General features: G+C 47.8%; 1 protein-coding gene and 1 long non-coding RNA gene across 3 annotated transcripts; both read right to left on the reverse strand.

The window, feature by feature from the left end:
* Window positions 1–1,989: 1,989 nt before the first annotated feature.
* Window positions 1,990–4,873, reverse strand: LOC128849311 (uncharacterized). The gene is made up of 2 exons (XR_008447316.1): window positions 4,798–4,873; window positions 1,990–3,075 (listed from the first exon to the last, which is right to left on the reverse strand). It is a non-coding gene; the product is annotated as an uncharacterized LOC128849311 (long non-coding RNA).
* Window positions 4,874–9,398: 4,525 nt separating this feature from the next.
* Window positions 9,399–13,237, reverse strand: LOC104059548 (uncharacterized). Of its 2 annotated transcripts, none has more exons than XM_054050613.1 (2): window positions 12,544–13,185; window positions 9,399–10,930 (listed from the first exon to the last, which is right to left on the reverse strand). In XM_054050613.1, exon 2 carries the CDS (start codon window positions 10,907–10,909, stop codon window positions 9,938–9,940), a length of 972 nt encoding a protein of 323 aa, XP_053906588.1. In that variant the 5' UTR covers window positions 10,910–10,930; window positions 12,544–13,185; the 3' UTR covers window positions 9,399–9,937. The 2 variants fall into 2 exon arrangements, with proteins under 2 accessions (XP_053906588.1, XP_009559531.2); XM_009561236.2 differs by lacking the exon at window positions 12,544–13,185 and adding an exon at window positions 13,193–13,237 and having other exon boundaries at window positions 9,400–10,930.
* Between the last annotated feature and the right edge of the window lie 1,503 nt (window positions 13,238–14,740).

The raw sequence follows: 14,740 nt of genomic DNA on the forward strand, positions 1-14,740 counted from the left end.
GAGGCTGCCCAGGGAAGTGGGGGAGTCACCATCCCTGGAGGGGTTCAGAAACCACGTGGCCGTAGTGCTTCAGGACATGGTTTGGTTGGCACGGTGGTGGATACCAAAAGGAATCCAGCTCTAAGTTCCTAGGCTGAAAGGCCAGCGGCTCCCTCCAGCCAGGCTCTTGGAGGACACACTGTCTTGTGCAAGCTGCTTCATTCTCAAGAAGAATCAAGGTGATATTTCTCAGGCCGTGATATTTTATATTTGTTTTTAAGAATTTAATATCTTTCAAGTCATGTTCAGCTGGTGAAAGTCACTTCCTGAACCCCCTTGTGCAATTAGACTGTTGTTAAACTCCTTGAACTGCTGGGCTGGATGGGTGCAGATAATGAGTCAAGACTTGGTCTTTTGGACTGGAGGCTCCTGAGAGCTCCACCCTCCCCATGACCTCATTACCAACTTTTTCACAACACTTTTTGCATGAGCCGGGGATCAACAAAGCTGCTGCCTCAGCCCTGCCCCCCAGCTTATCGAGGGTGTGACACCGAGACACACTCCACAAGCTAATCTTCCAAGATATAGCAATTACATCTTCGTATCGGATCAATAAAGTAGGGCACATTCGGGATAAACAGGCAGATTTATAGGAGTTCCCATCCTGGAAAAAAGGAAAAAATAAGTACATATACATCAAGTATTCGAGGGGTTCATTTCATTGGAGGGGAAGGAGCAGATTTACAGGGGGAAGGGAGCATGTATGGGCTGCTCATCTACCAGGAGGATATCCAGGTGAGCCATCTGCACAGCTCCCAGTGGAGGTGACAGCCCTAAGGCTGCAGCAGATGGAGGAGCAAACTGTCTTCTCCGAGGTTGGCAGTTTCCCAAGGAGACAGGGCAAGGTAAGCAGGGAGGCTGGCACGGCTCCGGGCTGCTTAGCATGTTTTCATAGGATGTTTTAATGTTACCGTAAAGTTTACTGCCGTTCTTTTTCTCCTTGAAGAAGCCTCTGCAAAAACAACCGCACCTGGATGCAGGTGCATGGGCTGCTTGCCCTGACGTTCATGGGCATCTCTCGTATGAGGACGGGCTGGGAGAGTTGGAGTTGCTCAGCCTGGAGAAGAGAAGGCTCCAGGGAGACCTTAGAGCAGCTTCCAGTGCTGAAAGGGGTGCCAGGAAAGCTGGGGAGGGGCTCTGGATCAGGAACTGCAGGGATAGGGTGAAGGGGAATGGTTTTGAGCTGCAAGAGGGGAGATTGAGATGAGATTTTGGGGAGAAATGTTTTGCTGTTCAGGTGGGGAGGCCCTGGCCCAGGTTGCCCAGAGCAGTGGTGGCTGCCCCATCCCTGGAGGGGTTCCAGGCCAGGTTGGATGGGGTTTGGAGCCCCTGATCCAGTGGGAGGTGTCCCTGCCCATGGCAGGGGTGGAACTGGATGGGCTTTGAGGTCCCTTCCAACCTGAACCATTCATGTCTCTGTGATCTCTCACACAGGTGAGGGCCAATTGTTAAATAGGATCTCTGAAGGCTCCGCAGCCCAATGATAGAGAATTAGAGTTAAGCCAGCTTTCACTTTAAATGTGTGTAAATTTTTAGAGGAACAGAAACTTAGAGTTTGCAGCAGGAGGAGGGGAGCAAGGAGTGGTTTGGTTTGGTTTTTTTTCCTGAATGAAAGTCAATAATAAGGAAAATTTCTCTGTCTGCCATTCCTTTTTGTTCTGTTATTGCTTTTCAGCTGACGCACCAAGGCAGGAACTCTCAAAACCACAAGCTCTACTTAGCAGGAGGAGGAACACGTGAAGCCTGTGAGATGAAAGTGAAAATGAAACAGTCTGGTGCCAAGGTGTGTGAGCAGAGCTTGGAGTGTGAGAGGGAGTTGATTGTGTTCATGCTTCAGGAGTGAGCAGGACTGACAGATCTGGGGTTTGTTTGCTATCAAAATTTCACCAGTAGGTACCTGAAAAACAAAAGTAGAAAAGAAAGAAAATGAGGAAAAAAAAAACCCCATGGTAATGCAGAATCATTTTAATGGGAAAGGTAAGGACAGAACAGGAATAGAATAAATAACAGCACAAAAGACAGTTCTTGATGCAGATTCCACCACTCTTGTATGGCATTAATTTCTGTATGCAAGTGATACATTTCATCAAATACTTCTTTTAATTTTCTCAAATGAAGTTATATATGAAGAGAGGATGAGTTTCTTTTCCTCTGCAGTGAGCTGAAAGCCACAAACAGATGATGTGAGTGTGTACGTGCATATATATATCTCTATCAAAAGGAAAAGTGAATTTCCTGGTGACTAATTCTCTTAAGTGCTAAGACCAGGGTCATTTGCTCTCACAGTGAAAGGGCCATCAGTCAATGTCACATCTCAACTGACCACTGTGTGGTGTTTATCAGATCAGGATGAAGGGGGGGGTATTTTATTGCTCAAATCGTCTGCCTGAGAATGTGCCTGAGGGGGAAGAAAAATGAACTTAAGGTAAAGCATGGTTTAAAGAAGCCAGAGGTAAGTCTGCTTTAGAGGCAGGAGGAGTCTGAGGCTTTTGCACTTGGTCATTGAGGTTGGAGTCGCTATGTTATTCTTCTGCGGTCTCTTTGTCTTCATTTGCTGGGTCCATATTTTCAGTTTCCAGCTTCTCCTTGTCTGGAGCCCACTCTTCTGTCTCGCTATCAGACGGTTGGTAGCGTTTGTAGCTGGGTCTGTTGCAAGGATGAATCCATTGGGAAGAAAACACATAGGAGCACCGTGATGCACCCCGAGGCACGTGTTTTGGGATGAATCTCCCCGCAGGTGGCTCTGAGCACTGGACTTCTGCTCTCAGGGATGATAGAGGGGCTGATGGACACCCCTCTTGAACTTCAGAACTTCCCACTATTGCCTCCTGTGGGCACGTGCTGAGGATCGGCCCCGGGAAAGTCACAACAACAGGAGGGGGATATATAATGACTCTGGAGCCACTACAGGCGACAACACAGGGTTCATTGCAGCTGGTGACGTGAGGCTGTGAGCACTGCACATCACAGGAATAGAAATGCCGTCCTGCATCCCGCTGCCCAACGAAGGACATCTGGAAGGGAACGGTGGTGAACCTGCAGCACATAAAGAGACCACAAGGATGTTTCTCAAAGCATTTACAACTCAAGCTCTGCTCTTCGCTCTTGCACCTCACAGGGGACTCCTTCTTTTCTCTCCTGTTCTCCTAGCAGGGGCGATGAGGTGTGTGTCACAACTGTGGTGGAGAAGGTGCAGATAGATAAAGGTGCAGGGCAGGAATTACAGCCGTAGGGGTGTGCAGGTAACGTAGATGCTGCTGCAGATGCAACATGAAGCTGTGATGCAGCAAAAGAAGCTCACAGGTCAGTACAGGCTCATTCCTGTGCTCCACTCGCTCTGTCTCCACCACCCTGAGTTTTTCCTACCCTGTCTCCATTCTCCCATAAAGGACCTTTAGGTCTCCAGGTTCAACAAACCTTCTTCCTATTTTATCACTGCCACCCATTGCCCACAGGGTGTTTCCACCTCTCCCAGCTGCAAATTCCATATGGGCAGCCACCAAGGACAACCGGAGAGATACTTCAGCTACTGCTGGTGCCAAGAGTTACAGAGGAATGGGCATTTTATGTCCCTCCGCTGGGGAATCCCAGCCCTTGTCTGGCATGATATGTCTCACTGATAGAACATGCCCAGCCCTCATTAATTATGCATAATGGGATTCCTGTGCCTCTTGCTGAGATTGTGCTGAGTGCTTTATCTGTGTTGTGAAAGGTTTGTGCAGACCAGCGAGTCTACATCGGGCAGGTAAAAATACCATCCCAGCTCTGCAGGCTGAAGAATGCTTTGCGGGAAGTGGAAGAACCCAATTTTGGAGCAGGTCTGCATGCCAGCCCCCGAGATCCCGGGACAAGCTTGCCTCCAGGTACCTCCAGATAGTTTGTAGAGACCTTTTGTGTCAGAGCTAGGAACTTCATAGAGAACTTTGGTGCCTACCTTTTTGCATGGACCCTGGACCCATCTTTTAGATCATTCAGCTGGAATTAATTATTAAAATAGATTGTGGGATGTAGATGATTACCTGTAAAGTAGCCCTTTTATTTCTGTCTCTGGAGAAAAACAAGTGTTTTCAGAGTGTAGCCAAGCTCACTGAGATTTAGGTGTTTAAATAAGTCATGTGAAATGCCTGTTTCTGCCCACTGATTATGATGGCAATCCCATTACTTCTTTACTTTTTCACGTCTGTCAATGCTTGGCATCAGATGCTCTTGTCAGAAAAACCCTGAAGTCATTGAGTATGAAAAAAAACCTGTCCTTGCAGAGTTTTCTTCCTAATGATGCTATGATAAAGATATATTGACCCAAAGAGAGAGGCTCCAGCCATGAGTGGCCCCTTTGAAACACTAAATCTTGTCGGTTTATGAATAAAAATTGTTGGAAAACAAATTAGAACATCTCAACTTTAACCAATGTGACGGAGCAGCCTGATGGAGTTGAAGATGTCCCTGGCTATTGCAGGGGGGCTGGACTGGAAGACCTTTAAAAGTCCCTTCCAACCAAAAGCATTTTATGATACTATGCTATTGTTATCTAAACCCTACCTGAATAGGGCTTAAAATGCCTTTTATGTCAATATCATCTCCACAGATGTGTTTTAAGGCTGAACATGGTCCAAATATACAACTATAAATAGTTTCCAGCAGATTTTTCTATAAATAGTCACATTAAATCTTAAGAAACAGCAAAGTGCTGTTAAACCCCAACCCATATTAAAGCAACTTTTTAGTCAATATAATTAGACAGAGGTGAATGGGACTTACCAATTGTTCTGGGAGAAGTCAAGAGAAATGGCCAGAGGAGCACTGAATCCGTTGAGTTTTATATCCTTTATTGCACTTCCAGGAAGATGAGACAATCTCTATGTACGAGGTGGTAATTACTTTCCAAACAATTTTTCCCGCATGTGTAATGCTTATGATTACTATAATTATTTTAACATTGTTTACTGGCATTATCCAATTTTTTATGGTACATACTGTTACATGCTGTGGGGTTCCCTTCCTATTATCTTTTCAACAGCTAAATTAGTTGGTGATATGATTCTACCACTTCTTTCTGTATTAATGTGGGGTTGGAGCACCTCTCGTACGAGGACAGGCTGAGAGAGATGAGGTTGCTCAGCCTGGAGAAAGGCTCTGAGGAGACCTTAGAGCAGCTTCCAGTATGAAAAGGGGCTCCAGGAAAGCTGGGGAGGGGCTTTGGATCAGGGAGTGCAGGGATAGCATGAGTTTTGAGCTCAAAATAGCATGGTTTTGAGCTGCAAGAGGGGAGATTGAGATGAGATCTTGGGGAGAAATGTTCTCCTGTGAGGGTGGGGAGGCCCTGGCCCAGGTTGCCCAGAGCAGTGGTGCTGCCCCATCCCTGGAGGGGTTCCAGGCCAGGTTGGATGGGGCTTGGAGCCCCTGATCCAGTGGGAGGTGTCCCTGCCCATGGCAGGGGGTGGGACTGGATGGGCTTTAAGGTCCTTTTCAACTCAAACCGTTCTATGATTCTACATGAGCAGTGGTTTGCAAAGAGCACCTGATGTATTGCAAACATTATCAGCTCTATCTGCTGCCAGGAGTGGGATTTTAATCCATTCCCTTGCATCCTCCACGGTATTTAGCTGGGATGCACCCTGGGGTTCCTATCTGGAAGTGGCTTGGAGGAGGGAGGAGTGAAGACCAGAATTTTTGCAGACTGCACGTATCCCATTTTTTGTTGACAATGAAATGGGTTTGGTTGTTTTCTTACCTTCCTCTGTTTCAGTGACTGTCATCACAGCTTCACCTGGAGGCTGTAATTCTGCTCAGAAATGTCCATTCCTGCTCTGGGTACCAACCAGCTGCTGAGGTCTGGCTCCAATCACCATCCGTGACCAGAAGGCAAAGAAACAGAACCTCTGAAGGATCTCCACTAACAGAAGATTGGAAGGAGACAATATCATAAAATGGTTTGAGTTGAAAGGGACCTTGAAGATCATCCGGTTCCAGGTAGGTACGGTTATAATTCCTGCAGATAAAAGGTAGGTGCCAAGGTGAAAGAGTTTAACTGCCTTTTATACCACCTGTGGACAAGAGAGGTAGCCATGGGCTAAAAGTGTGTTAAGGGAGACTTAAATTGGGGGAAGAATATTGACTGACTACTGATGTATAGGAATTGTTGAATTTTGTGGAGCCTCCCTGATTTCCTAAGGATTTGGGTGGATTCTCAGACTTGAGACACGTGTTCAGCTCTCACAGGCTCAGCCAAGGCCACTTTTAACCCATTCTTAAATGAGTGGTTTTGAACGCAATCAGAAATGTATTGTTTAATGAAAATGCAAAACACCTTGAGTTGTCAAGGCTTGAAAACAACATCCTGTTTATGAGAACAACTGAGATACTTCCATCAAAAAATGCACGTTCTAAAGTCGCTATTAGCCCCGAGGTGTTTGTTTCAGATAACATACCATTAATGTTATGATGATAAAACACATTGTGTGCATAAACCAGTAATGAATATTTTTGAAGTGTTTAGACATTCCCTGTTGTGTGGGAACTTCACTCCACCTGTGTCTAATTGTCGGGAGAAGAGGAGGCTGAGAGGAGACCTTGTTGCTCTCTACAGGTCCCTGAAAGGAGGTTGCAGTGAGGTGGCTGCTGGGCTCTTCTGCCAAGTAACAAGTGATGGGATGAGAGGAAACGGCCCCGAGGTGCTTTTCTCCTGCTGTTGGCTCTGTTCTGGCTCCAGCAGCCCAGCCTGCAGCTGGCTTTCGCATCCACAAGGCTGCAGCACTGCCTCACGTCATCTTTGGGGCCATCAGGTGCTTTATTTGCAGTGCTCATCACTCTCCAAGAGCAGATCCCTCCTATTAAGCCATTTTGAGGGAGAGCAGGGTCTGCTGCCTGAGCCAGGAGGAGGAGGAGAAAGGGAACAAGAGAACATAAACCCCACTCTCATGCAGTAAAAGTTCAGGCAACGTTTAGCGGTTGCTTTGAGACACCAAGATTTTATATTCTCATGTCAGTGCAACCTCTTTATCAGGAGCAAAACCACAGAAGCTCAGATTTTTACAAGGAAACCCTTTTCTTCTGATCAACCCATGCCAACCGAAGGAGAACCTGGATCCTCTTGAATCATAGAACCATAGAATGCTTTGGGTTGGAAGGGACCTTTACAGGTCGTCTAGTCCAGGTCCCTGCAGGACAACTTTAACCAGATCAGGTTGCTCAGAGACCCCATCCAAGCTGACCTTGAGTGTTTCCAGGGATGGGGTTTCCACCGCCTTCCTGGGCAACCCGGGCCAGTGTTTCGCCACCCTTGTAAAAAATTTCTTCCTTATCTCCAACCTAAATCTCCCCTCCCTTAGTTTAAACCCATCCCTCCTTGCCCTGTCACAAAATGCCTTGCTAAAAAGTCTGACCTCATATTTCTTGTGGTCCCTTTGAGTACGGAAAGCCTGCTCTAAGCCTTCTCTTCTCCAGGCTGAACAACCCCAACTCTCCCAGCCTGTCCTCATACGAGAGGTGCTCCAGCCCTTGGAACATCTCCGAGTCCTCCTCTGGACTCTCTCCAACAGCTCCGTGTCCTTCTTGTGCTGAGGACTCCAGAACTGGGTGCAGGGCTCCAGAGGAGGCTCTTGGAGTGACTGAGATGAGCAGAGTCTCTTAAAGTGCATGCAAGTGGGACAAATGCAGGTGGCAGAGCTTCCTGGAGGCCTGGATTGTTTCACCCTCATTTCTTAATTGTGAACCTCCATCTCCCTCTAATGGTTGCAGACCTCGACGCCTGTCCTTATGAGCGCGCTGTTGTGAGCCAGGTCTTGCATCAGCCTGGTATAAGAACCATAGGATCATACAATAGTTTGGATTGGAAGAGACCTTAAAGATCATCCAGTTCCAAACCCCATGCCACAGGCAGGGACACCTCCCACTGGATCAGGCTGCCCACGGCCCATCCAACCTGGCCTGGAACCCCTCCAGGGATGGGGCAGCCACAGCTTCCCTGGACAACCTGGGCCAGGGCCTCACCACTCTCATGGTGAAGAAATTCTTCCTTGTGCCTAGGGACATAGGAAAGGGGATTGATCCCATGTGAAGTGTTCAGAAGGGAGATACTTCCTCAGATCTTACTCCTCTTTTTCATTTAATTCCCCGGGGTTAGAGATGTCACTGGACGTTAAAATGAATTCTCTCCCCTCCACCCGGAGAGAGTCCCTCCTAAACCTGGGGGCTGCTGGTAGCATCGGTCTCTGTATTTACAAGCAAACCTATTAGAAAAAAGGGGTTTATGGAAATCCTGCTTGGTCTGTTTGGGATGCTGCAGAGGAAACTGAGGAGATAGGAGATGGCTTTCTTGCTGGGATTTGCCCAGGGAACAGGTTGAGCAGCGCAAGGCAGAGAAGCAGTAATGGGAGGAGCTGCTGGGTCTCCCACTGCACCTTTAGGTGGTTGCATAGAGCTTCTTCTCAGGAGCACCTCCTGGGAGGCTGAGGTGCAAAGAAACATGCTTTGGGACTTTGCCCCTTACATATGTATGATAGGAAACCAACACAGTGACCAAAGCATAGTAACTATTTCCTGCTGTCCACAAAAATGTTATGATCAAGGAACAGCTGGAATTGAATGTCACTTTTCCTTCTGGTTGCAATTTCTTAACCACAGACTGTCGATAATGATTACCCATCTGATGCAGAGAGGGCCACAGCACCAGAAGAGACCTCCACCAGTGTTCCCTCTCCCTCCTGCTGTGCCAGGCACCGTCCCACACAACCCATAATCTGCTCAGCGGTGTGTTGTCGAGGGACAAAATTGCTGAGCGGGGGACACCTGGAGGAAGCTTGCCCTGGTCTCACGGTACAGGACTAAAGCTCTCTTCTGCCTTACTCTTCCTCTGAGTAACTAGTGATAGGACAAGAGGAAATAGGCTCAAGTTGAGCTGGGGAGAGGTTTAGATTGATATTAGGAAAAATACCTTTACTGACAGAGTGGTGAAGCCCTGGAAGAGGTTGCCCAGGGCAGTGGTGGGGTCCCCAACCCTGGAGGGGTTCAAAAAACATGTAGATATGGCGATTCAGGACGCAGTTTAGTCGGCTGATGGTTGGTCTGGATGAGCTTAGAGGTCCTTTCCAACCTTTAAAGATTCTATGATTCTCCTGTGTGGCCCATGTGAAAAGAGGGTGCAACTGAGCTAAGCCTGGATGGACGATAAACTCCTGTCTAAGGGCTGCTAATGGGGCTCGTTACTTCAGTCAAGCCTTCTTGTAAATGCCACCCTGCACTGTTACCTTTATTATGTCTTGGGGTAACTTTAATACCAAGATTTGCTTGCACAGATGGTAAATCCAGTCCTAAAATCATCATTACTGCCATTATTTTACACAAAGGAGTGGTATAACAACAGGAAGGAATTTTGTCCCATAGTAGGTATTAGAAACAGTTATAAAAATGGAAAAGAAATCAGACACAGAGCAGGAATCCAGCTGCAGCCTGAGTTTAATATGACTGGTAAAACCGGTGAATAGGATTGATCCAGTAACAGTAAAAGCCCCTCAGGGTGCGAACACCGTGACGGAGTTGTGTTGTTTTGAAGTTGAAAACACCAGCTTAGAGTTGCTTAATTGGATGCATTCCCGTGCAACCTGCTTGAGGTGACCCTGTTTTAGCAGGGTTGGACTGGATGAGCTCCAGAGGGCCCTTCGAACCCCAACCATCCTGGGATTCTATGAACTTCTCACTAACAGCTTTTCTGTCACGGGAATAGTTGAAGCTTAATCAAAGAAAGGAAAGCAAGGCACTCTACGAGCTTAGCATGGATACGATATGGGGTAAGATAAAGCCAAAGCTTCTCTAGCGTTTAGGAATGGGAACAGGGCGAGAAAAATAACCTCAGACCTCAGCTACATAGCTTGCTCTTCTCAAAACTACTTCTTTACCTCCTCTACCACAGACATTTTGAAACACAGCGACTCTTCTTGGAGTGGCTTGAACGTTTCACTACCCCTGAGTGATGGTGGGTCACGTGCTGGGTGGCCCGCGGGTAGAGACACTTGGACTTGCTTAGGTGTTGTGTTGATGAGCTCTTGTACTTGATTCTCTCCTTTGGCGGTGAGCACTTGGTTGCTTGTTGCTGGGAGGAATATTCCTTTATTACCTTTCCAGGGAGGCGCTTGGACACTTGTGGCTGCGGCGGGCACTTGGTTACGCACTGCTGCGAGGAGTAGGAGGTGATGCACTCCTGTGTTGGGTAGCCCTTCATGCACTTCTGGTGGGGGAACCCATTCACATACTCCTGCAGGTAAGACTCTGTTATGCACTGCTGTGGGGGGCACTCGGTGACTCCCCGCAGCGGTGGGGAATAGCCACTGGTCATCCCTGGCAGGCACTGGACATCCCTGCTGTACTTCTGCGACGAAGACTTGGATATCTTCTGCGACTTGCATTCATCCTTGCAGGAGGATGAGTACTTGATCCCACATGGTGGGAACTTGAGTTTGCTTGGCTCTGGGCACCTGGGTGCACACGGTGGAAGGCTCTTGGCCATACGCTTCTTCTCAGGACGGATGGTCTCACAGGGCTGGAAGCTCGGCGTTGTGTTTAGCTTCACACTGGGCTTCCTGCAGGGCAGAAGGTGAGTGGTCTCACAAGGCTCGGGGTAGAGCATGACACACTTCTGTACGTAGGGCTGACAAGGCAGCAGAGATGCGTGCGTCACGCTTGGCTGCGGGCACACGTAAGTGGTGAAAGGTTGACTGTAGCTTTGCCATCTCGGCATCGGGCTCTTGATAATGCTCACTGGGTGGCACGTGGTACTGCACGCGTCGGACTGGGGTGCGCAGTGCTGGATGCTTTCAGTGATACAGCCCGATCCTGGCAGGTACAGGTGTTTATATCGCTCTCCATAATAATGCATGGTCGCGCAAGGCGCTTAAGCCTGAAAGAAGCAGGAAAAAGACAGACAGTTCACATAGGCATAGGCTATTTTCTCTGACGCAGGACTCGGTGTCCCTGTAGGAATCTCCACATGGCCCACACCCTAGATGTCCTGAAGGTCACAGGTCTCTCAGTGACTCAAAACCAGGCTGTGATTACCCAGGTGAGGCGAGGAGACTCAGCTTGTGTCCCACATCCTTCTTTTAAGAGCCTAGAAACAATCAGGCATTGGAGCCAGGCAAGATGGGGAGTTCTTCAAAGTCCAGCTAAGTGTCTCTTAGAGCATTTCACCAAGGAGTGACCTTATGACCCTTTGTCTTCCTTCCAAGAAACCTCCTGCATCCCCACTGGTTTCCTTTCAAGTTTATATCCTGTAACTGCCAAGTACCAGAGATGAAAGGCAAGCCAAAATTAAAGGTGTGTCCATGCTGTAATGCTCAGGTGTAGCTGCAGTTCGCGTGGGCAAACCCAAGCTGAGGTTGAAAGAGGTGGCTGAGCGTAAGGATTGGTTTGTGGCAGAGCTCAGCAAGTATGACCTGCCTGCCGATTCATAGTCCCCCTGAGCCAGGGCCTCCCCATCTGCGTAGAAAAACATTTCTTTCGAAGATCTCATCTCAATCTCCCCTCTTTCAGCTTAAAACTGTTCCTCTTTGCCCTCTCCCTGCCCTCCATGATCCAAATCCCCTCCCCAGCTTGCCCGGAGCCCCTTTCATAGTTGGAAGCTGCTCTAAGGTCTCCCTGGAACCTTCATTTCTCCAGGCTGAAAAACCCCACCTCTCCCAGCCTGTCCTCATATGAGAGGTGCTCCAGCCCTTAGATCATCTTTGTGGTCTCCTCTGGACTTGCTCCAACGTATCCGTGTCCTTAGAATACAAGATTATTTCTAAATATATGGTGAAACAGGAAAGGTGAAGCCATCAAGGCAAAATCTCAGCTGTTGTTAACTGGCCAAGTTTCACTGAGTTGAGAGAATTAAACCTGTTTAAAGCAGGACCCATTCCAAGCCGTAATGTCCTGGTTTAGTCACAGTAACCTAAGACCCACTGGCATAGCGGCTCTGATAGCAAACCCTCAGCCTGGCAGCCCCTGTTCGAGCAGCACAAAGGGAACCCTACCAGAACCTCACTCCTGAGGGAGAGGCCAATATGCACCATCTGGAGGTCCACACTTTCCTCCTGAAAGCACTCTGAGATACCTTGTCCCTGGGAGTCACAGGAGAAACCATCTCATTTTGTTCCCAACTCTGGAAAACACCAGTTTCAGGGAGTCTCCCGAGGTTTTAACAGGATTACTTTGAGCGCAACAGGTACTGGAACCACTGACACAGGAAAGGTTCTCCAATCAAAGCTGCTTTTTCATTTAGACATTGTTTGGCTATTATATAATCAAACAACTGTAAAGAAGCTGCATTTTCTGAACGCCCCTGGTTCTAACTATAATTACAGTGAGGTGTTTTATCTTCCAAAAGCCTCTCACTGCGTGACTATTAGCAAGAACAATGCTGTGTGTTGCTATCATTAGGAAAACTTATTAGCACTACAATTATAATAATCATCAACTGATAAAACCAAATGGTTAAAAAACAATGATAGCAATCACTACTAATTCACGTACGCTGAAGTATCCGGTGATGCTCATCAAGACAAAAAGCTTCTAAAGTGGGGGGATTGTTCGCTTCCAGGGTTTGTTGGTTTTTTTTGCATCTCAAATTTACTTCTATCATCTTTAGCCCAGACAGAAATTTGAACATCTTCAGACTCAGCTAGAGAGGCTCTGCTGACTTTCGCGTTGGCACTGGAGTTGGAAAGCTTCTTACTATTACCTGAAAAGTTGATTTGTTTAAATTCCATTAAACTGCAGTAAATTTCTCCGCTTCCTTTAGAAGAGCTGCCTTTTAGCGTGCGAGCTCATCTCTGACTCCCATCAGCACTGAGCCCTTTTATGGCTGCACTCGATGTTCTAAGAGGTCTTTTCCAACTTAGTGATTCTATGTAGTCAATTGCGTCCTTTGGACTAGAACTAACTGAAAGCGTAGAAAAGCCCTCAAATCCCACTCCTGACTTCACAGTCCATCTGGAAGTGCTTTCCCGAGATTCTTCAGGTTAGCACGGAGGAGATGCTCCAGCTGAGCTGCTCACGCTGGCGGTGAAGGCAGCATCCCCAGAGGATGCTTCTCTGTGAGTACACAGGCAGGACCTCTGCCTGCTCTGGCCACCCAGGAATAAAACAGCATTTCAGGAGCTCCAGTAAAAGCCAGACTTACCCACTTCATCAGGGAGAACAACCGGAGAGGAGTGCCTAAGAGAGCCTTGAGATGGCAGAGCTTTTATACGGTGAATAAGTGCCCTAGGGGAGTGAGGCGGTTCAGCTGGGCGATGCTCTAATTGCCTGCCAGTCCTGGCTGAGCCACGTGCGGCTTCGTGCTGGTGGGAATGGCTGCTCTTGTTCCGTAGGGCTGCCACCACCACCTGGCACTGCTGGGATATCTCCATGAGGTGGAACCTCTTGGTCCAATGTGCCACACCAGTGGAAACCCTTGGTGTAGACCAAGGTCACCTCATGCTGGTTCTCAAGCTACATATCTCCACGTGTGGTGCCCGAACATCCGTGCCTGCCCATTGCAAACCCCAGCCAGCCAGAAAATGCATTTCCACCCAGGAAAACATTACAGTTGAGACCACCCAAGGGAGTCCTCTTTTCCACGGGAGTTGTATTAGTAAGTCTCTTCAAAAACACCATCCAGGAAGGATTCTCGATGACTTTTTGCAGACCATAATTACTGTGGCATGCAGGCTTCTTCCATTGACACAGGCAGCCCAGGGAAGAGACGGGTGATTTGGTCCAAGAAAGCCTTGGGCTAAGGGCAAGACGGCTACCGAAAAGGGTTTACCACCGAGCGAATAACCTGCCCAAAGAGGTGACGCTTTTCCGGCACAACAAAAGGGAGAAGAGATGAGCAGGAATGCGAGGGTGGCCTGGGGAAAAGCGGCTGAATCAAACCCGGCTCATGTCCTGAAAACACCAATTGCATTTCCTGCTCTGCTGCACACTCTCTGCACCACTCATCCCTCGCTTTGTTCCCTGTTTATGCCACGAACCAAACCAGGGGAAAATTAACAGTGGCTCAAGTGTAAGTGCCAGCAGGGAATGCATTTTTACGTAGTCATTTCGGCATAAGCAAAGGCTTTGGCATTTGTTTTCCTTTAATATAAATCTGACACCTATGAACTGGGTTCAGCGCGCTGAGAATTTGGGTGACGTCCCACACTTTGAAATAAAAAGAGGTGAAATAAGTTAACTTCTGATGGAGTAGGTGGAAAATTTGTCTCCGATGCGAAGCAGCAGAGATGCTGCTGGGTTGACATTCCCAGCGGAATTTAAAAGATGTGTGGATGTGGCATTTAGGGACATGATTTATTGGTGGACTTGTCAGTGTTGGGTTTATGGTTGGACTTGGTGTTCTTAAGGGTGTTTTCTAGCCTCGATGACTCTATGATTCCAATATTTGAAGCAGAATATTGATCTCCGGCTTATGAACCACTGAGTAAATTTTTCTATTTCTATTTTCAGCAGAAAATCCAGAAGCCTGAAGGATTGTTTGTAATTCACATTCCTGCTTTTCCAGCAAAATCATCTTCCTCAGTACCATAGCCTGGAGAAGAGGAGCCCAAGACGAGATCTTATCGCTCTCTGCAGCTCCCAGAAAGGAGGTTTTAGTGAGGTGGGTGCTGGGTTCTTCTGCCAAGTAACAAGGGGTGGGACAAGAGGAAATTGCCTCAAGTTGTGCCAGGGGAGGTTTAGACCAGATATT

This window comes from Cuculus canorus, chromosome 28 (genome assembly GCF_017976375.1).
Source record: "Cuculus canorus isolate bCucCan1 chromosome 28, bCucCan1.pri, whole genome shotgun sequence".
Classification (NCBI taxonomy): domain Eukaryota; kingdom Metazoa; phylum Chordata; class Aves; order Cuculiformes; family Cuculidae; genus Cuculus; species Cuculus canorus.